The 24,747-nt window shown below is 39.0% G+C and overlaps 2 protein-coding genes across 2 annotated transcripts in view; one reads left to right on the forward strand and one right to left on the reverse strand.

The window, feature by feature from the left end:
* The window catches only part of PPP1R3G (protein phosphatase 1 regulatory subunit 3G), a 1,059,979-nt gene that overhangs the window by 616,792 nt on the left and 418,440 nt on the right, over positions 1-24,747 (forward strand). The window lies entirely within an intron of this gene.
* Positions 1-24,747, reverse strand: part of F13A1 (coagulation factor XIII A chain) — a 127,757-nt gene that overhangs the window by 83,156 nt on the left and 19,854 nt on the right. The window contains exons 2-3 of the mRNA XM_063298855.1: positions 18,111-18,283; positions 8,287-8,475 (exon numbers count right to left, since the gene is read on the reverse strand). Of these exons, the coding sequence (XP_063154925.1) occupies positions 8,287-8,475; positions 18,111-18,283 (362 nt within the window). The remainder of the gene's footprint in view (positions 1-8,286; positions 8,476-18,110; positions 18,284-24,747) is intronic.

The following is a 24,747-nucleotide window of genomic DNA, read 5'->3' on the forward strand; positions in this document are numbered from 1 at the left end:
GTGTTGTCATGTACATAAAAAGCATGGAGATTTCTTCAAAGCATCAAGACCAATATTGGTGAGTCCTGCTTGTATGTAAAAATCCCATTAAAGACGTCATATAAGCTGTGTAGGGAATCCAAGGGGCTCTCACAATTTCCATAATTTATCCAGGTGCTGGAACACTTAGTATTAATAAACAAAGGGGTTCTTTATGGATCTGAAACATCTACCATGAGACCATGAATTCTAGCCTTCAATGTGGCACAATAACACATTTCAGCAAGTACAAACATATTCAAACAGCATGTGTGTCACAGCAAAATCCCACATCATGAGTTCACTGCATCAACAATCAGCTCATGAATCAGATCCACAGACCTGTGAGGTTTCCAGTGGTGAGGAGTAATATATTTGCCCTCTCTCCTGATGACTTTGCATCTGAAAATCCTGAAGGCATAATTTCCAGCAGAGGAGCAGGTGACATGGGATGGAGATGGCTCATAGCTCTGCAAGAGACCTCATGCATTCCCCTCCCTACTCCCAGATCAGTTTTTCCATGCAAGCTTGCGCTGTCAAAGCTGAAGGGAGGAAGCTGCAGAGAGACAATGGCAAATGCATTTGACACTGTCAAGTTTCTGCTTTTCTGCCATACATCACATCTTTTCTGTTCCCGCAACATCTAGTGTGTAGCTGTTTGTGATGGAAATGACAAAACCAGATTTGGTTCAGTGATCAAAATTCTAGTGCAACCCTGAACTAGAAGAGATGATGAAGTGAAGGAGTCTCACCAGAAATGTTATTATGAAAATCTGTATTAATACTATCTTGCTCTAGGGAGGGACAGGGTCTCAGGTTTAGACAACCTCTCAGGTTTATTAGGATCTCTCTCTGCTGCTGAGTTACAGTATTCTCCTTCATCCTTGACTCAGCAGAAAACTATACCACCCTAAAATTTGCTGTCCCATTGCCAATTGCTATCCTGCTGCTGTTGCTTCTGCCCCAGAAACTGCCAATCACTTGACTTCCCTTCAAGATAATGGGTGACAAAACCTTTTTCATAGCTGGTGACTATTTATTTATTTATTTATTCATTCATTCATTCATTCATTCATTCATTCATTCATTCATTCTTCAAACTTCTATTACCTCCCATCTCCCCCAAGAAAGAGGGACTTTAAGCAGTTATCTGCCCAGACTATCCTGGAATGGTGATGGAATTAGAGGAAAAATCCAACTTTCAAACTACAGGTACCTTAAGCCTGTGTCACTCATGAGTTGAGGACAAGATGAAAGCAACCCCATGGGGACATGGCAGAAACGAAGTGTTGCCATGGTAAATTTAGGCAAATGTTTCTCAATCTCAGCAACTTTAAGATGTGTGGACTTCAACTCCCAGAATTCCCCAGCCAGCTAACCAGCTAATCACTGGTTTAGGCTGTGATTAAGTACAAGTGGGGAAAGGCCCGTAGTCCCTAGACCTAAGAGAGGCCCTTCATTTTGCCTTAAGTCATGGCTGGCTACCACCCTTCTCTTTAATATTCCCTGGAACCTAAAGTAATAGGGGAAGAAACTCTGGAAACAGCTGTCTTTATGCCAAAGCTAAATGTAAAACCAAAATGTGTGCTATTTATAAATGGTAGACTTAATAAATGGCTATATGATTATTATGCAGCAACTGAAAAGAGGGGGGGGAATCAATAATTCAAATGTAAGAATGCACCTCGTGCCCAGAAAGATAAATTAAATGTCAATTCAAAACCAATTATTGATGAGTTTATAATGGTCGGGGAAAGGGCTGTGAAGAAAAATTAGCATCAGTAACTCATTTAGAGTGAAGAGATTTGCCGTAAGGTTGATATAGCTTGATATAGATCATCCTTCCCTACTTTATGCCCTACAGGTATGTTGAGTGACAAATCCAATCATGTCTCTAGTCAACATGCTGATGGTCATGGTGGTAGTCCAATGCATCTGGAGGGCACCAGGTAGGACTACCTAGGGAGAGATCATCGTAGATAACAGCTGTTGTCTTGCTGACCCAAAATTTGTGAACTCTGATACAAATTGGCCTAACCTAACATATCATAACTGAATCTGCACATTGGAAAAGTCTTTAGGATTTTGCAGTTTTCTAAATGTTGTGGTATAATTCATAGCTTAAAAAGAAGAAGAAAAATGTACTTACAGATGTATATTTTATGTTAAAATATGTTTACAACTGCAAAGGTGACATACATTTAGAAATAGATATTCCATGAAAAATACATTTGAAAATATTATTAAATATTTACAAATGCATTTTATATACCCTGATTTCTCTTCAGGTTGCAAAAATCTTTCACCTTTATATAATGTATATATATTGAGCAATTTGTTTTTTCATACACATTAATGTGAAAACAAGATGACACATGTGAAAATAAGTTAGGTTGGAAACAGACTGACCAATCTATTTCTACCACAATGCAAGTTCTCCTGTGAATTTTCATCAGCATAACATTACCCTGATTATTTGCAGGAGTGAAATAAGTATTGGAAATTAATCATCGCACACAGAGCTTTCATAGCACCCAATTAAATATAACACAGTTGCTTCTCAAAAAGAGCCAGCTCTTTCATTCAGCTACGAATCACATGTTAAGTAATCAACAAATGATCAATTCAGTCTGGAGAAAGACAAAAGAAAATATTTCTTTACAGAAAGCATCATAAATTGCTATGAATACATGGTAATGACTTCAGTAAAATGTAGCCGTGAATATATCTGACTAATTCATGGAGAGCAGAAACATAAATGCTGTTACCCATGTCTATTGAACTGAACTTCTATCATCAGTGTCAGTATAATGATGGTTAGCAGATTCTCGAGACAAACCAGAGGAAATGTCATCTCTTTGTGCCCTGCTTGAAAAAGTCTCTAGAGGCATTTAGTAGGCCACTCAAAAGTTAACATACAACATTACAAAAGTGGTTAGTCCTAACAGTAAGGTGGTTTTAATCTTCAAGTCAATCTTGATTCCTGGCAACTGCCTGGATAATTCCATGCAGTTTTCTTGGGAAGACTTTTGGGAGTGGTTTGCCATTGCCTGCTTCCTAGGGCTGAGAGTGAGTGGCCCAGTCACCCAAAAAGCTTTGTGCCCTAGGTGGGAGTAGAAGTCACAGTTTTTAGCCTGGTGTCTTAACCCCTACCCCAAACTGGCTGTCAACAGAACCATTAGTCTATAAATAATGTTTACTTTATGGGATGGTGAATACCCAAACAATAATCTATAATTCATCACTTTTCTTGGTAGTCACACATGCAATAAAAAAATAAAAAAATAAATAAGTACTTCAAAATGTAAAGTATGAACGCAACTTATGCAGACGCATAGATTTGCATGTTTCAAGGAGGAATATTGTACTATCTTATTAGCCAGAAACAAGCTTACCTATGACTCAAGTTTGTATATTTCCTGCTACCTTTTCTCCTTCCTGCAAATGCAGGGGAGATGAGAAGATTTTATTTTCATACAGAATTAAGTCCATTTCAGTCTCTGCTATTCATACTCAGGAACGGTGGTTTATTTTGACTATCATTAATTAAGAGATCAGAATATCATTAACCCTTAGTTAGAATAAACCACCATTCTCTGTGTCAGGAGTACCCAAGTTTGTGCATCCCAGTTTCTATCAGACAAATTAATTGTTCAGCTTTATGTCAAAAGCAGGCCAGAGCCGATCTTGGGCTTCAAGAAAGCAGATTTGAATAAACTCAGAGCAGCGGTGAGTATGATTCCATGGCAGGAGAAGCTGATGGGAAAAGAAGCTTAAGAGGGCTGGGCATTCCTAAGAAAAGAAAATGCTGAAAACACTATTGCAAACCATTCCAGAGAGGAAAATCAATGGAAGACGAAAGCAGAAGCAGCCAGAGTGACTTCACAAAAGGCTTAGTGAAGATCTGAAAAGAGAAAAGGGTACCTACAGGAGATGGGGAAAGGTACAGTTTACCGAGGAACAACACGCATTTCCCAGAATGGCAAAAATGGTGTCAGGAAGGTTAATACCCAGAATGAGCTGAGGCCAATAAAGGATGCTGAGAACAACAAAAAGAACTTCTTTATATACGTTCTAAATGAAAGGAAGAAAAACATTTTTTTTACCAACTCCTCCATAAAGACAGTGAAGTGATAATCGATAACAAAGAAAGGGTAGAATGACTCAGCTCCTGTTTTGGTTTGGGACTCTTCCAGGCAGTGGTGCTAAAGGGCATCCCCAAGTCTTTGAGCAGCAGAGAAATATGCCAGCATAAATTTTGCTATCCCCACGGCTGATTCCTCTTTTGCAACAGGCTGGTAAATAGGTCCTTATCTACTTATTGTGGGGCAAGTTAAGGAAAGAAATTGGTGAATTTCCCTGGTTTTGTTTTCCCTGCCACCTGCTGGTGGGAAAATAAACACCCATTGTTGACCTTAATGTGGGATAGGGTAGAGTTGGGTGAATGTAGATGGGTACAGGTAGTCCTCACTTACCGGCCACAATTGGGACCAGCAACTCTGTCACTAAGAGGCATGGTCATTAAGTGAAACATCATGAGACTGTGCCAGACTTACATCAGTTCCACTGTGGTCATTAAGCAAAACACCACAGTCGTTAAGCATGACATCACATGACTGCGACTTGCAACTTCGTGCTGGCTTCCAAATTAACTTTGCTTGTCAGAAGCCAGATGTGAAGTTCACAAATTACAATCATGTGACTGCAGGACGCTGCGACCGTCATAAATGCATGCCAGTTGCGAAGAGCCCAAATATAATTATGTGACCGCAGGGACACTATGATGGCCACAAGTGTTCCGCAGGGACACTACGATGGCCATTCATAAACTTACTTTTTCAGCACTGTCATAACTTTGAATGGTTGCTGAATGAGGCAGTTGGTAAATGAGGACTACCTGTACTTAAAATGGCTTGCTTAGCCACCTGTCAAGTTGCCTAACAAAATGTCAGCATGGAAGGGTGTGTGAGGTAAAGCAAACAGGAGCACCCCCGATGCTCCAGCTTGGCACAAACTGAACCCATGACCTGTCAGGCCGGCTACTTCTGAGCACAGGTCCAGCACACTTCTGAGAGGGCACAGAACACATGTTCAAAAGTAGCTCAGCTGACAGAGAAGGGGTGCAGGATGAAGAGGGAGATAAAGGTAATGAGCAAACTCCATCCTTGACTAAAAGGGAATCTCACTGCTGGCAAACCAGTTCTGACCTTGTGGACAGCAGTACCCAATAGACAGCCATGGAGAACATGCAGTTGTAAATGGTTGTGTGTAATAACAACAGTCATTGCTAAAGTTGGAATGGAGTAGGCAAATGGCACCGCCCCGCAAAAAAACATAATAAAATCAGTAAAAATTGCACCCTTGTGGAACTTCTTTTCATCAGAAGCAGCAGAACCCTGTAATATATCTAATAGTGACAGTTAGAACTAGCTACAAGCAGCTGGCAAACCATGTTCTCTTTACCAGTTTAAATCAAACGGCTGTGCAGCACAGGACTAGCACTCTCTCAAAAGACAGATCAAATTGTGCACATAAGGAGGTTATACAATACCAACAAGCACTTGTGGCAGTCAGGCATTAGATGGGGCAGACACCTTTGTGGAAGCCTAGTATCCAATTTCTCCTTCAGCCAAAAACTAAATGGCCATGCAGAGCAGTTCAGGGTGACCAGAGAAAAGAGAACATGCCAATAAGAGCTGAGCAGATCCCAACCACTTTGTTGATAGACCATGTCATATCCATGGCAAAACTTGTGTTGGGAGAAGAACAGAAATACTATTTTAAAACTAAAACAGAAAAGGATGACTTTAAATTGCCTCAGTTATTGGCTGGGGATTTGACAAAGGGAACATCACGAGAACAGGGCCAAAGAAAAGCATTTTATTGGGGTACTTTTGTGCTGCAAGTAGGAGGCAGTGAAGAACAGCCCACAATCCTTTCTGAGAAGAGGTATGGGTTCCACCAAGCAATTGTGAAGAGCAGATCAAAAGGGAGGGACTGAAGTCTGAGACTGACAGAAAGATGGTTGTGGAACATGTTTAAATCTCCAGGGCCAGATGAACTGCATCCTAGGATAATGAAGGAACATGCTGATCATTTGACCAAACTTTTCTACATTATCTTTGAGAAGGTCTAGAAAACAGGTGATGGGCCAGATGACAGGATGCAAATGTTGTCTCCCCTATCTTTAAAAAGGTGGGAGCGGGGGAAGAGGCTCTAGAGCAGCCTTTCTCAACTGGGGTTCTGCAAGAGATCACGATTGGAAAAAAAAGATTTATTTTTTTTAATTTCACATGCCACACAGCGCTAGCTTTCACAATGGTGGGAGTTTTTACATACCATGACTCAGCTGCCAGCCTGCTGTTTTTGCAAACCTTGTAAAATATGGATTGTGTAGTTAGAAGTGAATTGTATTGTGAGGTTTTTGTATTTTTTGCTATCTTTATGCAGGGCAAAAAGGTTGAGAAAGGCTGCTCTAGACAGTTGCAATCTGTCATTGATATCTGGAAAGCCTGTAGAGTAGATCATCAAGAGATCATTCTCAAAGCACCTTGAGAACAATGCAGTGACTGACGGAAGCCAGCATTAGCTGTTTCTGCATCAGCCAAGCCTCCTCAACATGTACCAAATGACTTCAAAGGCTCAGACAGCTTACCTAGCAATTGCTGTTGGCTGTTCTTCCTCTCAATGAGGGAAAAGAGATTAGGTGTACCATATCTGGGACCCAAAAAGTTTTACAATCACCAGACTGAAGCAAAGGAATATAAACAAAACTCTAGTTCTTTGCTGCCATCTGGTGGTCATCTGGAATTTTGCAGCCTAGAGGAGAGGCCTGCCTTAGAGTATTTTATTTATGACCCTCAGTGGGGATTTGATAACACTGTTGTGATATTCGAAACATACTTGAAAGAATATCATCCAGAAGACAGCCAAGACATCATTCTACAGTGCAGGAAACAGAAGAATGAATTTAAATTACAGGAAGACAGACTTCAGTTGAATATGAGAACTATTCTGATAACTACAGATATTCACATCTTGATTTTTAAGGACACTTTTTTGTTGTTGTTACTTTAGATCTAATTTGCCCTCTGGCCTATTCTTTACTCCTGAGCTCTGTAGCACTGTAAGACTCCAATAATGGTGCCCAGGAGGTTCACATCATCACCAAATCAGTGATGGTATGCTGAAAATTTCACAAGATCCCCAACCTTACAGATACTGTATACATAAATAAATAGATGGTGGGGGGGCACCCAGTGCCAATCAAATAAATGTCCTGCAGTGCCTCAAAAGGTTGCCATCTCTGACTTTTCTTAATACTTTCTTATCTATTTTGGCACTATACCTTGCCCTCCTGCAGATATTCATTTCAAGCATACATGCACAGCCTGAGGTTTTTTTCCCCCCAGTTTGGAAAAATGTTTGGATTCATGGGGGCAGAGAGGTTAATTTGCTTTGTTTGTATGAGTTATATTTTATCAATACTTACCCTATTAAAAATTAAAATTGATGCATTCATAGAATATCTATTTATTGAATCATGTAAAAATAACAATATTAACACAAATGTTTTTCATGAAAAACGCTGTACTTTTAACAGATAAAATAATAATAATGAGAAGAGTGGTGTTTTAAATTTTTGCAAGTATCTTCAATATCTGGCAAATAATTTTGATTTCATGGATCCCTGAGAGGGTCCAGGGAACCCTTTAAGAACCACGGATCTAGGGGATACCTCAGCCCAAGGTTTGCAACTTGCAGCCTGTGAACTGCATTCCTGCAGGCCTTTTTTTGTCGTTGATATTCCTAGAGCTCCCTTCCCCAAAAGTGCATTACCAAAATTTGTCATAACCCCCAAATTTAGCAATGTGATTCTTCTGCTAAGATGGAACAATTGCAAAAATAAAAACTGTGTAACTGTGTAATACATACATATATAGACATATACGCAGTCCCTGACTACAAAAAAAATTACCTGTCCATGCTCTAAAGCATCACTATGTGCTCCTACCCTCCCTTGGCCCATTTTTACCTCCAGTGCAGTTGCGTGTCATGGATGTCCATGGAGGCAAGGGAGAGACACTTAGGTACCTGTCTCAGATGTTGTGACAAAATATACATCTGCAGCATTTGCAAGATAAACTCAACAGTCACGTAACGATTTGGATGCCATTACAATGTGTTACAGTTGCCACTGTTACCTATGATGCTTTTCCAAGATAAAAAGAGCAACAATAATGGGAACAGGCACTAGTTGGCACTTACCTATAAGATATTCAATCCAGAATTGGTCCTTCTGTGGATCGTATGCATGATTGAATGTAATCTGAATATGGAAAATCTGTCCTCGGCGCACAGTCAGTTTGAGATTGTAGTATTTGTCTGTGTGGTGCTCTTTCTTATTAATTTCATATTCACGGCTGAATAAATGGACTTCTTGGACTTCCAGAACATCTTCAAGTAAACAGAGATAGAAACCATCATGTTTTAAAGCTAGCTCAACCATCTCCCCACAATTAATTCCATTACTTAATGTATTTCACAGAAAAGTCGTACTTATGTCAGTCAGCAATCTTTCTACATTTTAACAGACCATTGGATTGTGAGGTAGAGAATTTTTCTCAAATATCTAGGGGTAATTAGGAGTATAGACAATAGCTACCTTGACGGGAAACTGGTTAAGATACTTTAAAATCTATGCTCTTATCATTTTAAATAAGACAAAGAAGATCTTCCCCTTTATTTACTAACCTGCCCTTTGTTATAAGGCACAAAAAACTCACACTCACATCTTACTGACTTATTAAAGAATAAACAAGCCAATCGAGCTAGACACTTTGCTCCCAATTTTGTGATACGTTCCCACGTTTTTAACCCTAACCCTAACCCTAATAGTCTGAGCCAAGAGACATGCCAGATTTTATAAAGCTGATATTAAAACTTCACTAAAACCTCTGACAGTTAACTACCATGATTATATTTTTTCTCTATTTATCATTGATTGAGGTAATACAAATTAAATGCCAGGAAACCGGTGTTATGGAATATTATATTTAGCTCTGAATTTGGCAGTTTTGGACTTGCTACTTTTATTAATCTATTTTAATTTATTTATTTTTCATTTCATTTGTAATATATTATGCTTGCTATATTGTAAAGATCTATGTCATAAACAATCAAAACAAAATTGAGCTGAGCTGTAGCAATGTATTAGCTCCCATTTACGATGAAGTGAGCATTTCAGATAATATATATTGTTGAAATCCCAGTATAAATTAAGAATTCCAGCAGTGCTCAGTTTCTTACAATCTATAATAGACTGTAAGAAACATATTGGGAAAAGGGGTTACTTTTCCACTGTACTTAATATTCAAAAACAGCACTCAATAGTCATATCTGCCATTACTGTCCAAGTTCCTCAGGAGTTGTGTCAATTCCTGTGGCTTGGAAGACTGTGCGTTACTGTTCTTCTTGCTGTCTTTCTAAAGAGACTTCAGGCATTCACACATGGCATACATCAGCTGCTATTGAGATATTTGTTTTTATTTGGCTGCAGATATGACCCTGGTTTGGAATGGATGTTTTGTTTACTATCTTGGCTCTAGACCCCACATTCTTCAAAATGTCCCCTGGCTTAATGGGTGTTAAAATCTGGCTTTTAATTTTTCATTAGCAGGCTTCCAAAGATTTCCATTTTGAACAAAAGCCTCTCAGTTTCATCAGCTTTTACTCAGACACACAGTGGACAAATGTTCTTCCAAGTGACTGCCCTGTGATTTTGGAAGAAATCATGAGACCTGATCTTTTATTCTGAAGAAAGAAAGATGTAGCATGTTTCCAAGCCTCATGACACAGGGAGGGACCATGCTAAACTATATAATCAGTTTCTGGAACTTTGTGCCAGTGAGTACATGTGAAATTGTACACACACATTTTTTGTGGAGTCCTTGGTGCTCTCTGAGCTGGGTTGTTTGCTTGCAGACATTTCATTACCTGACTAGGTAATGTCTACAGATATTCTGTTCTATTGGACACACATTTTTGGCAGGCTTGTTTTCCACAGGGACAAGCACAAACAAAATACATTTGGGACGGTGGGAGGGGAGGGGAGGTTCTTAGAAGCTAAAGGAAATGCTGGCATATCTAAAAGCACATCCAGAAATTATACTGTAGCAGTCCTTGTTAACAGCTCTTCTCAGTCTTTCCCATTGCCAACTTCAGAACACCTGACTTCTGACCTTAAAGGAGGCCTCATCAATTATGCAGACCCTTTGAAGACACATAATGCAGCCTGGAGGCAATCCTACCACTTCCAAATTAAATTTTAATTCAACAGCTGAGCGCCCTTATTGTAATGTCGAAGCAGAGTCCTGTGGTTACCCTAAGAAAATATACTGCTCTTTATGCTATTGGCCATTGCAAAAACACTTTAATAAGGCTTGTCTTTAGACAGATGAAAGGACATCATGACAGTAGCTCCCAAAGGATTAATCACCCAGTATCATTCTAATAAAGCCATGTTGCAAGCTGGTTTGGGTTTTATAATGTATATTCCCAGTTGATGTTTCCACCCTGCCAAAGTGTAATTTAAACTGTGTTCTGCTGCCTGGATTAGTATATGAATCAAACCTCAAGAGAGAGCAGCCCTTCATTTTCCTTAAGCATAGTAATCCTCCGTTATGCCAAAACCCCTCCAATTTAAAAGCTCAGTTGATTATACCACAGCTACACTCCGATTCATACTTGGAAATTCATAGCAGTGCTGTAGGAGGTGGAATACCAGTAAGCACAAGTCTTTTATTTATAGTTTAAATCACATGAGGTGATATTCCCCAAGCTGCATAAATCTAGAAGACCACTAGGTGGCAGGAGACAAACTTTTCTGTATCTCTTTGCTGTTGTCTGGTCCTCTAGATTTTGCAGCCCAGATATGGGATGTCTGCGTGTAAAAATGCAAAATGCTGTACATATGAACACATGGTGGCATTCTAGAGATATAGTTCAGATTGAAAAGCAGAAAGTAAAGATTAGGAATTCCTGGGCAATTTTCTCAATAGAGAGAAGTAAGAAATGATGTGCTTCCGGGGTCTATCTTGGGATCACACTTTAAAGTTGTTTGACTTAGCCATAAGCAGCGAGCCAGCCAAATTTGCAGGTGATGGTAAACCACTGATGCAATGAAAAACCAAATGTGGTTGAGAAGAGCTCCATCTATTGCAGCTGGGTGAATGGTCAACTAAACTGCAAATGAAATTTAATAGAAATAAATGTAACGCTGTGCAACCCACCCCCCAGCTATGATGGGGTCTGAGCTGTTTATAACTAACATCCAAAATATTTTGGTGATCATAATGGAGATTTCAGTGAAGATGATGACTCAGTGTGTGGCAAATTCCATCCTAGGGATCATTAAGAAGGAGAGTGAAAATAAAGCTGCCAACCTTAAACAACTCTATTCTATCTCTGCATCTCTTATATACATCTATTGAATGACAGCATCTGAATACCATTTGAAAAAGGATATAAAGAAGCTGGAAAAAGTATAGAGGACAACCAAAGTTATTAGGAGGCTCAAGTTCCTTTAACCATGAGAAAAGGCTAGAATGTTTGGGGCTCTTTAGGTTGGAAAAAGGTAGTGGAGGAGTGATACGATTGAGGTGTATAAAATCACGTGTGACATGGACAAAGTGGACTTCTCCCTTCCTCGAAATACAAGGATCAGCAGTCATCCAATAAAGTTGATTGGAAAGCTATTTAGAGCACACAAAAGAAAGTGCAGTATAAACCTGTGCAATACATTATCAGAAGATGTAGTGCTGGCTGCTAATTTGGATGATTTTAAAAGGGGGAGTTGGATAGATTCACGGTCGACAAATCTATCAAGGACTACCAGTCTTGGAGATTCAATATTATCTTTAGGTTCTGAGCAGTATGCCTCCCAATTTCATTTGCAGGGGAACAACAGAAGAGGAGGGTGTCTCTACCACCTCCTTGTGAGTACTCCAGAGGTATCTGATGTTCTTGGTCACTGTGAGAAGCAGAATTACTTCATTTAGATATACTACCTAATTGATTTTGTAGTATTACTGCTAGTATCATTTTTATTAATGCTGGATTAAGATGGGTATTGGTCTGATTCAGCAGATCATTCTTATGTTCTTATATTCTCCTATTCGCTGGTCTTTCTTAACTGAAACAGAATTAGTCCTCTTATGAGTTTCTTAATACTTCTGTATATTGCAAAGAGACCACAAATACTTCTGCTGGTTTGCACGTCACACTGATCAGCCACGGCATCCGAGCACTTCCATCACATAACCTCAAAACGTAATGATGAACCTGCCTTCCACTGTACATGAGTTTCAGAACAATGCAGGCAGAGAGCTGTGGGCTTTTTTCCAATAAACAATACTTCAAGAACTAATTAGCCAACTGACCCTGGTTGCTCTGAGGGTGGGTCCATTAGCTGCCACAAGGAAACCCTGCTGACATTGAGAGCTGCAGCAAGGGTCGTTTTTGCCTTCTGCTATATTCTTTCCAAGTACCGTAGGACATTCACTCTAATCTATGAGCATTACCCCATCACAGAAAAAAATGTATGCAATTATATTTTAGACTATGGAATATTCACCCTTTCTATTAAATTTGCAGATTTCATGTTATCAAGACATTTGTCCTGTAATCAAGAAGTCAGAATTCTTGAAACAGGGATTCTTGATGGAAGTCCTCTTCACACATGCTAGCAGAAGCATGAGGGCCGAACCGGATCCAAAGAATGGAGCTGCGCATAAAGTCCTTCCCCTCCCCATTCCTCACTGCCCCATGTCTTTCTTCTTCAGGGATTCAGCAAACAAATAAGTGGAGGGCAACAGGAATCTACATTTTCCTCCTGCTTCTCTAGGTACCCATACCGATTAGCACGTTCTATAAGAAGGCTGAAACAGCACCTAGCTCGATTACCTCTATCTGTGGGACTGGAATACTGTTTGCCCAGAGTTCTTTATCCTACAGACCAGGGGGTTTCAAACTTTTCAGTTCATGGAAATAATCCAGGCACCCCTGATCAAGAGCTCTACTGATAGAAAATTGGCTGCATTCAAGTGATTCCCCCCCCTTAATCTCTCATTGAACTCAGTCAAGTTCTTACAGAATCTTAGGGTTCCGTGGAATACAGTTTGAAAAACCATGCTACAGAGAATTGTAACTATGTTGTCTTTCAGCCATCCAGTCTACTAAATTGCTGATGTCTTAAATTGCTGTTTTTTCAGTCATTCACCTGTCATTCTCAATCTGTTTTTCTTAAATTGCTTTTTTTTAGAAAAAAAAATGTATGTTTCTGGTTGGTTTAGTTGTGGAGACTTTTGAAAGAATAGTGGGAAATAAATTTTATAATAAAAACACAATCCACATGACATGGATTAAAAGTCCTATTTTTACGGAGGAGGCAGGGAAAGGGAAGAATTCAGCGCTGGATGCTGAATTCAGTGGCAGCAACTCCCAAACCTCTAGATTTGCCCAGCAGAGCACCAGCAAAAGTTCTAGCAAAGCATGTAATCTATTTTCATTGGTGCCTAACAATGTGTCAATAGCTCTAAGAAAAAGCTCACGCACCGTGTCCCTGGGAGTCCATGAGCCACCTGACCTTGACATGTTAACCCCTTCCTTGGACAGAAGAACCTGGAGGTCACTGAGCACATCAAGAATACATTCAGCACAGCTTTCCCAATGGACCAACTCCCTGGGAGAGGCCACATCTCCATGGCAGCAGATTCTCTTTAATATCACACCCCCACTGATTCTTCATACCAGGACCATCTGCTCACTTCACTCTCTTGTACATATGCCAGCAGCCAATTTACAACAACCCTGACAAGATTGTTGATAATTTATGTGAGGAACTCCTCCTGGGGTTTCTACCAGAATGATGGCCATGCTTGGAATAATCTCGCTCTGTGTGTGTGTGTGTGTGTGCGCGTGCATAATGAGCAAAACAACAGTGAAAATTCACAAAACCCACTTAGAAAAGCTTGAATGAATTAAACTTTGAAGAAATTAAAGAAAGAAGATAAATGCTGATCAGGGTCAGTGTTTCAGTCCCCTTAAGCAAAATGAACACAGATTGGACTGGGCAGTTTGAAGGATTGACAATCCTATTGTGGGGGGTGGGGAGGTGTTCTGTTTTTCAACCCTCTTGTGAAATAGCAAATGGACTTCTCATTTTGTAGGCTTCTCCTTCCAAGACATTAAAACTGAAAATTCATTTTTGGCAATTTTAGCATGAATTTGCAGGTTTAAAGAAACGTAGACGATTTGTAGTGTATTGGTATCAATGAAAAAATTATTTCCAATGCAAATACTGTAGATTTTTCAAAGGATGGATTTTCTTCACAAACACAGCAAGCAAGGAAAGCAGAAACTGTTCCTCTAAAGCCATTGCAATCATCCTTTGATGATATTTTTTTAAAAAATAGCATTAATTAAATACAAATATGGCCAGTCACTCTCTCTCAGCCCAACCACCTCACAGGGTTGCTGTTGTGGGGAAAAGAGGAGGAGGAGGAAGGAGTATTTGGTATGTTTGCTGCCTTGAGTTATTTATAAAAATAATAAAGGTGGGATAGAAAATAAATAAAATAAACAGCAAGGTTATCTATAACCTTAGATTTGGATACTACATGGAAAAGCCAAAGCTCTGATATAACACTGTGTATTATTATGTATCATTGCTTAACTTTGGGTAGAATAACTTTAACCTCAAGTTCTTTACTTTAAAAGGGACATAAGTATGAGTTGCCTTACTAGCTACTACAATCATGAATTTATCAAGGATTTTTAAGGTAAAGATATAGAGACCTAAACAACTAAAGTTATGATGCAAACTTCTGGGGATGCAATGATTCAAAATAACAAGAGTCATGAGATGATGTGACAGATGTTCCATTGAAATAACCAAGAGCAAGCAATAAAAAGGGGTGGTGTTTCTGAGGTGCTCAAAATGAAATAGTTTTGTTAATGTGGTTCTTAAATATCTCCAAGAGTCCTGACTCCAATCTGTCACATGCTTCTGTGAGCCATGTATACTATTGCCTCAAATACTTTCCTGGCAGTGAAGTATCCTCAGTCTTTGGATTGGCCCCACTCCATGAGGCTGGTTCATTAACCTTCCCTAGATAGAAGGACTGTAAGGGTCCTCATGATTGGGCTGCAACTATATGTGCACAACCTCCTAGCTTTGTTGCATTTTCAGGTGTTCCTTAGCCTTTGTTCCTGACCTGGATCACTCAGCTCCAATTCTTAATTCTTAACAATTCTTAACTCTTGAGCTCTCAATTTCATTCTTGTTGGCAGTGGACCAAGGTCGTATTGATACCTATCTCCAAATAGCCTGCTACGTCTATTGCCATGTTAGTCTTCTATTTCATCTGCCACTTAGGGCAGCTGAGAGGATGGATGATTACAATTAATCTTGTAACATTATCCTTCATTTTCTGTCTTTACCTCTCCTCTCTGCTTTACCCTGGTCCTACAGGTTGACTACTCACAAATTTTCACAAGAATCTCCTCCACAACTTCTTTTCCCAGCATACTATTCTGCAAATTGAGTCCTTAAATAAGGTGCATACACATATTGTAATTATATATCCAACGACCTTCTGCAAACATAAAACTGCGACGAAGAGCCTTGTTCATACGGCATTTTTGTAAGTATAAATGTGTGGACAGATGGAGTGATAGCATGCCTGCTGGCCATCTCCAACCTCTTGCATTCAGTCAAGAGACTAAACCAGGCCAAATGTGTGTGTGTGTGTGTGTATGTGTATATACATTTACCATACATTTTGCCAACTGGCTTTAGTAAGCCTAGGTATGTACAGTTAGAGGAATGTTTGAATATGTAAATAGCAGGGAGAGGCCATAAAGCACAATCTAGCTCACCCAGTTCACTTTCATATTTCCAGCTCTCTCGTTTGATGACTATTAAACCCACTATGTTACTCTTGGAAAATGTTGATCTGGCCTTAGTTACATCATATCAGAATTAGTGCAATGGGTTCCATACTGGGCCACTTTTGAAAAGCATTAAGAAACCACAATCATCCTAGAATTCTGCAGCCCGCTTGCTAGTTGTAGCTATGGATAGGAGCAAGTTATTCCATTACAAAGCAGATGCACCAGCTTTTATTTTATTTCTGATAACTTCAAGTGCAGGTGATGAGCTTTAACATTCTGAATAGTTTAGGACCAGAATATTTAAAAGATTGCCTTCTTCTATCTGAACCTGTCCATCTGCTGAGACTATCCTGCCCCAACAATCCCAAGAGCCATTCAGGCCTAAAGAAAAGGTTTTATTTATTTATTTCTCACATTTCTTCACTGCCCATCTCAGCAAGCGACTCTGGGCGGTTTACAATCAGATTAAAATAATAAAATATTAAAATATCATAAAAACAGATTATAAAAACATAAATATAAAATCCAAGATGGTGAAATAACAATCTCAATAAAATTTCCCAGGGCCTCATCAAGGTGCCAACCAGCCCCATGATTTTTAATGGCAGCTCAGGAGCTATTTTTCAAGACAAACCTATCTTACATCCTTACCAACAAATTCTTGCTGGTCATATCAATTGCTACATTTTGTATTTAAAATATTTGTACTGCTGCTGTGTTTTTCTGCTGTCTGTGTTTTAGATTTCTATGTTTTAGAGCTTGACAAAGAATTTTAAAGCTCAAAACGTATACAGAAAAAGAGAGGTCTAGTGTTCTCTCTCTCTCTCTCTATATATATATATATATATATACACATACATACATACATACATACATACATATAGGAACAAATTAGAGTTCTTCCTTTTCAAAAGAAAACTTGCAAAGCACATTTGGGTCCTAATAATGCTATTAATAAAGTCATTATTTGGTACATCTGGATAGTAAGAATAGGAAACACTCTTGCATGTCTCTTATGTGCTATAGAGCTTAAGCAAAAATGGTCAGACCCTTTCAAATGGAAACAATTTCTCTTTGTTTTCCTTTCTCTTTCCTTTCTCTTCAACACTGAGAAGAGAAATAAAGGCCATGGTAAAGGGAAGTAATAGTCACTTTCACACCATCTGAGTTTCCATTTCCTGCAGAAATCCTTTGAAGCCAAACCCTGATCACGTCTACTTCTGCTAACCTCAGAATGCAAGGAACAACACTACAGAGGCAAGAAAGGTGGTAGAAGCTGGACTAGATGCAAAATCCCCAGTCAGGGAAAAGGATCACCCAGAAGCATTGCAGTGCTTCAAGAAAGACTAATTTTGCTGTGATTTTGCAAATAATGCAACAAAACCAACAATAAATCACCTCAGTTCCAGAAAATGTTGTGGATTAGAGAAAAACATGGTAAGAGAAGACCTTGAAGGCTGGTCGCTAGAGGCAACGAGAAAGAATTAACGATTATAATTAAAGGAGACCCACTAATACAGAATGAAGTATTTTAACTCTGGAAGAATTCAAGGATATTTCACAACAATGTACTCAGAACTTTCTCTTAAGATTGTCTGCTACAATAAAAATGGGTTTAAAAGAGGAGATAGAAGAGGATACAACTGAGAATCAAGCTATTTTGGATATGGATTTAAAAATGACAGGCTACAAGAATGATAATGAACAAAGATGTTATACAGGACTTACAAATGAAACTAGCTGATGTTTTAAATAGCTAAAAGGAAGACACAAATAATAAATCAGAAGACTGACTTGGATATGTGGATTTCAACTCAGAAGAGTGACCTGGACAACTTTCTTATCTTGGACTTACAAAAGAGATGTGTTATGAAGGAGCATGGAGATGCTTTTGAACTGCCACAAAGACCACCTTATGGAAGTCCCTAACAGGGGGTGTATACAGGATTAAGGGAACATTCCATATATTTCCTAGCCTATTACAATATGCTGTAATTTGCTACTCACTAAGAGAAAAGCAGGTGTTGCAGACTTGAATTCTGTCTGAACTTCAACATTTTGCAACAGTTTGACTGACAGGAAGGTGCAAGAAACTCTCAAGTGTATTGATTAGTTCTCAGTTGTGCGATTAGTCATACCTTCTCTCTTAAATCCTCTTGGCACCAAACCAATTGTCTCTACTTCAGGTACTTCATCTTCTTCTGCATTGGAGACATTGGGTGGAACAGCTCTTCGCCCACTCAAACCAGCAGTTTTCTTATTTTCAGTGGCTGTTGGCTCTGTCATTGTAGCTACCTCACTGATACCTCCCCTGCATAAAGGAAGCAAAGAGGGAAAAAAGGATTATGTGAACAAGCCAGCTCTACACTAAGCATGCCATGCTAACATAGAAAAGAAGTGGGAAATAGATGCAGGCTAATGTCAGAAAAATACTCCACTAAATTTATCTTCGATTGGTACATGACAAAACAGCTGAGAAAAGAATATTGTCAATTCTCTAGTAATATCCAGAAAACTCAGGAATTCCATTTTAAAAAAAATCATGCAACTTAAAAAAAATAGATCTAAGCATGCTATTTCTTTGATCCTAGACAAACTACCAGAAAAAATGTGCATGAAACTCATTGGATTTCTCAATGCCTTGGTCAACTATGGTATGTATGTTGAGGCTTTCTGGAAATTCCTTCTACAATTTATTACAGCCTGCTCATAAAATAGTTGTCTTTAAGCTCAAATGTTTTCAAGCACCATGTCAAGCAGTCATGCAAAATATTTTTACAGTAACTAATAGCATTATGACATTCAATCATTAGAAGAAATATACCTTGTCTTAGAAGTTGTTCCCCTTGTTTCTTCTCAGTTTCACAAATAGAGCAAACTCTGGCAAAAAATAAGCTTGTGCAAACGCTATATATGGTCTCTTCCACCCCCACCACTCCCTTCCTCCATCCCCTCCCTTCATGCCTGCAACATGACAGTCATCATTAAACAAGAGCAGAGTTGTGAAGAATTGCTCTGCTCTTCTTCTCTTGTTAGCTTTGTTCCATCTGATTCTCATTTGAGGAGCAAATGAATACTGATCCTTAAAGGGGTTTATATAGAGACTGGAGGAAAGAAAATATAGCTACACTAAAATATAAATGTAAAATATGAAGAACAATAGGCTTTCTCAGCCTTTAGAACAGTCTGTATATTTGTATTGGATGTGCATCGCATACATCATAAGATGATCCCAAAACAAGGCCATGAAAATACCAAGGTGTTTCCAAGTCAAGTCAGAACTGGACTCACAGAAAGAGTTTGATGCCATTGGCAGCTACCAGAAATGGGGCAGGCAATGGAATCTGAAATATTCATAGCTCTTGGAAATTCAACTAATACTCTCTTTTGACCATTTGGATTCAAGAGTCATACAGTATTTGCATTCTTCATTAAAGATGCATTTTACATGCAAGCACTTTAGACCTGCCACTGTTTTTGCAGATGTCAAAGATGGTAGCTAGCACTAGTTTTGCCTAGTGCTTCCTTTGATTCTTTTCTGGTGTCACATAGACCATTTTAAAAATCTAGGCTTTTAAACACCTGATGACCAATTTTCTTCTACCTTAGTAGAAAGTTGGGAGAAAATCCTATAGTACAGTTATCTCTAAGTCCTGCCAGTTCACAGACAACAGGACTAGAAAACAAGGGGCAACAGGGAGCAGCTTTTTCTATTTTCTATTATTTTATTTCCTCTCTCCTTCTATTGACTACAATGACCAGATAGCCAACTAATCTCCCAAAGTCCCCAGCTCAGACCTTCTGGAGGCATTCAACTGTTTATTCTGTCCTGCAAAGCCTTTCTGAAGAGCCAGGTCTTAATGGCTCACTGAAACAATAGCAAGGAAGGGGCCATCTTAACTCTAGGTGTACTCTGTTCCAAAGGAGGGAAGCCAATATGAAGAATTCTCTCCCCTTGGAGTCCCTGGTGTTGACATTCCATAGGGTCAGAGCCTACAGCAAGCCCTCTCCCTACTAGATCTTACTGGGTGGGCAGATTCTACTCAGAGAAGTAAGTTCCACAGATGCCGAACAGCAACTTGAATTATACCTAGAGACCTCTTGGTAACCAGTGCAGCTCCTTGTGTCACATGGGGGAGGGGAGGGCTGGGTAAACCCCATTCTTCCAGATTGTCTTCAAAGGCAACCCTATGTAGAGCAAGTTGCAATAGTCCAATTGTAGAGACAAGGGCATGAGGTGATTATCAACAAATCCTCCCAGTTAGGAATTATGGTGACAATTGGCCCAGATGGACTTGTACAAAGGCTATTCTGGTCATGGCCTCTACTGCTGTTCACGTAGCAGTCATGAGTCTGACCCCCAGATTTCAGGCCATCTCTGCATGAGGGAGTATGACCTCATCTGGAATTCTCCTGGAGTTCATCAGTTTCTGAAGCCATAACAGCTCTGTCTTTCTGGGATTGTCTAATCGCGTTTCTCCCATCCAGACCCTGATAGGGTACAGGTACTGGGACAGGATCAAAATGCATCTCCTAATCATCTCAGGGGACTATTTATTCAGGAAGCAGGAGAACAACCACAAAATGCTGCTCCTACTCCCAATCTTCAAAGATAGTCCAGAAGAAAACCAAGATTGATGATCTTGAAAGCACTGAGAGATCCATTAGGGCCAGGAAAGTCCTAATGTAATGAGTCTGAGTTTTCTGAGTTTGGAAAAGAGAAAGGATGTTTCTAAAACATAGCAGATGAAGACCAGATACTGTAGATATTCCAATCTTATCTCTTAAGAAAGTCATTAGTCTAAACTTTAAGGAGGCTGTCACTCTTCCTTGGTTGTGTGCTGCTGATAAGCATTTGACACAGTGTATCTTGGACCCACCAGAAGTCATCAACAAGAGTAATCAATGCAGTCTTAATCCCATACCCTGGTCAGAAATTGTCAGCTTCACTAGGTAGACCACATCATGAAATCAATTGCATAGGATGTTTACAATCATCTTGACTGAGATTGGCTGTAATAACAGAATCGTGCAAGTCTGTTTGTGCTGCACCTCCTCCTCCTTCTTTTATTTCAGTGAATTAGGGAGATGTCTCTATGAGCAACTTCTGAACATTCTTTGGATGTTCTGGACTTTTAAAAATGCTTTAAGCCCTGTCACCTTCCTTACTCTCTACAGAAACTCAAATGAAAAGTGTTCAGATAATTTGCTTCATCGAGGTCTCTCTTACCCATGTGACACAAGGAGCTGCACTGGTTACCAAGAGGTCCACCACCTTCTCAAAACCTGGAAACTGGTGAGATAGCTGGGTCAAACAATGGCTTTTTGAAGATGGGGATGACCCCTGCATCTGTCAGGGCAGGAAGCACCACGCTCTCTCTCAAAGATGCACTAATCACCACATTTATCCAGCCTTCTGTTACCTCCCTGGCAGCTTTTATCAACCAGGCAGGGCAGGAATTCAAACTACAGGTGGCAGAGTTGATGTTGCAGAGAATGTTTGTTCCTTTCCTTAGGATTCACAGGCTTGAACTTCTCTCAGTTATTACCTCTGTTGTTTTTATTAGACTAACCCAGCTAATGTCTAGCTCCAAATGAATATGAGTGATTTTGTCTTCCAGATTTTGGCAAATTCTCCAAGCTGTCCTATAACCAATCTCCTACTACATTTTTTTTTTTGAAAAAAGAATTCAGGTCACCATAAGCAGGACCACTGGATGGCAATCTACAAATGGGAAAAGCACAAAGAAGTATCATTGCCTTGCCACTCTTACCACCACAGAGAAGCCTTGAATCTGATCTCTTTTTCATATTCATTCTTTGTTGTGCATCAGCATCATTCCAAATTTACTGTTTACTATCTCCAAAATAAATGTGCAACCAAACAGGAATGATAGGTGCCATTTTAATTTACAGTGGATAACGGTAAGGCTCCATAGTGCTCAATATGAGTCCTAAAAAGTGCTCAGAATCCCTTACAGTAGCTTTTGCTAACCTGATATGTTCTAGATTAATTGGAACTATGATCTCATTTCCCCAGTAGCATGGCCATTTGGGATATTCTGGAAGTATGAGGATTTGAGGAAGGCTGCTCTGGGAAATAATATGTATATTCTCTTGATAGTATATCCACATCTAAGATTTCAGAACTGTATTTACAATAGTCACCAGAATAACTGGAAAGCAGTGATATCAACTCCATAATAATTAGTTAAGTAACTTCATTTCAAGAACTAAACCTGGAGCTACATCATTTGACCAGTTAACTGAGAGCAGACTGCAGATTATGTATTCCTTCTAATTTGAGGAGATGCTAGTATATAGTTGTTGAAAAACACATAATAAATCCAATTCTATGCTGTTAAGTAGAAAGGAGCCAACAGAAATGTATATTCATCTCAGTTATAAGCCCAGTGTCGTTGACTTCACACAAACAGGTATCAAAACACAGAATTCTCACAGTGAACACCAACCAGTTGAAATGGATTCTATGACTCTAATAAAAGGAATCTAGAAATCACAGCACCATTGTATCTGTAGGGGAATCTGAATTAGTCAACATTAGATGATTAAATGGGGTGGCACCACAACAAAAGTCATTAGCAGACTGCCTTCCTCTGATGATATGTTACAATTTCATATCTCATTTTTTGGCTCACTGCCTTCACCACAAAATGTTTTCCTACATTTGCAATAGACACTTAATGAGATTAATTCTGTCCTTACGGAAGAAAGAGTGTTGTTAAGACAAATACTAAATCCCACTGCATGGTTTGACTATGATAGTAAGATATTATTTATCTTCCTTCCCACATGTTTTTAAATGAATCCCCATTTCAATTTATGGAAACATTTGAAGGGAGAAAAAAAATGTTGTGGGGAAGGGAGGGTTTTCCAAACAATTATGTCATCAAATCTAAGAATCACATTATCTTTTAGAAATTAATCACTAAGATCTGTTACATTTGCTAGCAAATATATCACAACAAATATAACCAATACTTGCTTTGGGAATAGCATTTCCACAGTATTTTTAACAAGAGGGTAATTAATTGAGAATCTCAGAATATTAATTATGAACTTTCTTGATTGGAACCATACCCTGTTGTTAGCATCAGAAAGGTGACAAATTTAATTCTGCAACTTGCTATTAATAAAACTCCAGGTGAGAATGGCATACTTAGCAATTTAGAATGCTGGGTACCAATTATTGTTAGACTTCTTGATCTCATCAAATTAACAGGACACATAGAGTTCTGGTTGGTTCCTGAAATGGCTCAGTAACAGTGCACATGCTTTGCATTAGGCACAGACATATTACTCTATAGCTATCTGTCTCAGATTTGTATTCATTAATTCATAAGTCCATTCAGTCAGATTTCTGTACCTCTCTGCAAATGATGGAAACTAAACCAGTCCATCCAGAGAACAAGATGTTGGGGAAGGCTGAAAAGGCTGAAAAGTTGGAAAAAGTAACAAAGCTGGCCCAACCACAGATTTTGCTGCCTAACAGCCTCCTTTGATAGGATTGTCTGAAAATGATTGTGGGAAACACCACGTTTAGTATATACCAGAATCTATTTTCTAGATCATTGACAAAAACATCTCTGCAAGGGAGTGAAATGGGGTTATTGGTATATATGTGTGTGAGAGAGCAAGACATGGGTCAGTGTGAAATCAGTGATAACTGTTCTTTCAACAAGTTGTTGGTAGGTAAAATACTTATTGTATAAAGATGCAATACTATAGTATTTAGTAGCTAAAGCTAACAAGTTTACGTGGGACATGGAAGCTGCACAACTACAAATGTACCTTTCATCATCTATATTTAGGAGGGCTGCTGGGAGCTGAAGTTCAGAAACTGCTGGATAAGCACATATTCCCATCCCTAACATAGGCTGTTAGCATTCCTTGTACTTTTCAAACAATAAACCTTATTTCTATGTATTAGGGTGTGCAATTAAGCCAACATCTGATTTGAATTTGATATTCAAATGCAACAGGGTTTGATTCAAACTGATTTTAGATATAATTTGATATGGCAGAAGCTTCAACTATAAGCTGTAATGGAGCAGCTTTGGTGCCTGTTTCATGCTTTGGATGAACAGAATTGAAATACCCTGTAATATTTCAACTAGAGAACTTCAAGAGTTTCACTATAGAATATTTTTATAAGAGTTTCCTTGTACTTCTTTTAAGGCTAGGATAGAAAAAAATGAGGAAAAGACAGCACAGCAGCAACAAAATCATCCAAAGAGAGCTTTGAGAGACATGGTAAAGCAATACAAAAAGTATTGCACTCCTACTAAACAATAAAAACTTTAAAGAGCTGATTAAAAGTAAGTTCTTATTAAAGACCTAAGAGTCCGTCACCCTTTAACCCAGCCTTTCTCAACCTTTTGACCCAGAAGGAGCCCTTGAAATATTTTTCAGGCCTCGGTGACCCCCTGCACATTCAGGCTCAAATATAGGCCAGAAGTTATAAAACTATTCTATTGGTTTCATGTGTAGGCCTGTATATATGCATTAACAGTGTTCTTAAATTGAAAATAAAGAATGAAACTTACCTCTTTAATGTGAAGTTGCCTTAGTTTGAAATATTTTTTTAAATAAATTGTGATCTCCCAGGGAACCCCTAGTGACCTCTCACAGAACCCTAGGGTCCCGTGGAACCCTGGTTGAGAAACCCTGCTCTAACCACTTCCTTTTCTTAGATTCCAGGCTTAATGGCATAACTCACTGGCAAAGTTAGCCTCTTCTAGGAATTATATACTA

Source organism: Candoia aspera, chromosome 3 (assembly GCF_035149785.1).
Source record: "Candoia aspera isolate rCanAsp1 chromosome 3, rCanAsp1.hap2, whole genome shotgun sequence".
NCBI classification, from domain to species: Eukaryota; Metazoa; Chordata; class Lepidosauria; order Squamata; family Boidae; genus Candoia; species Candoia aspera.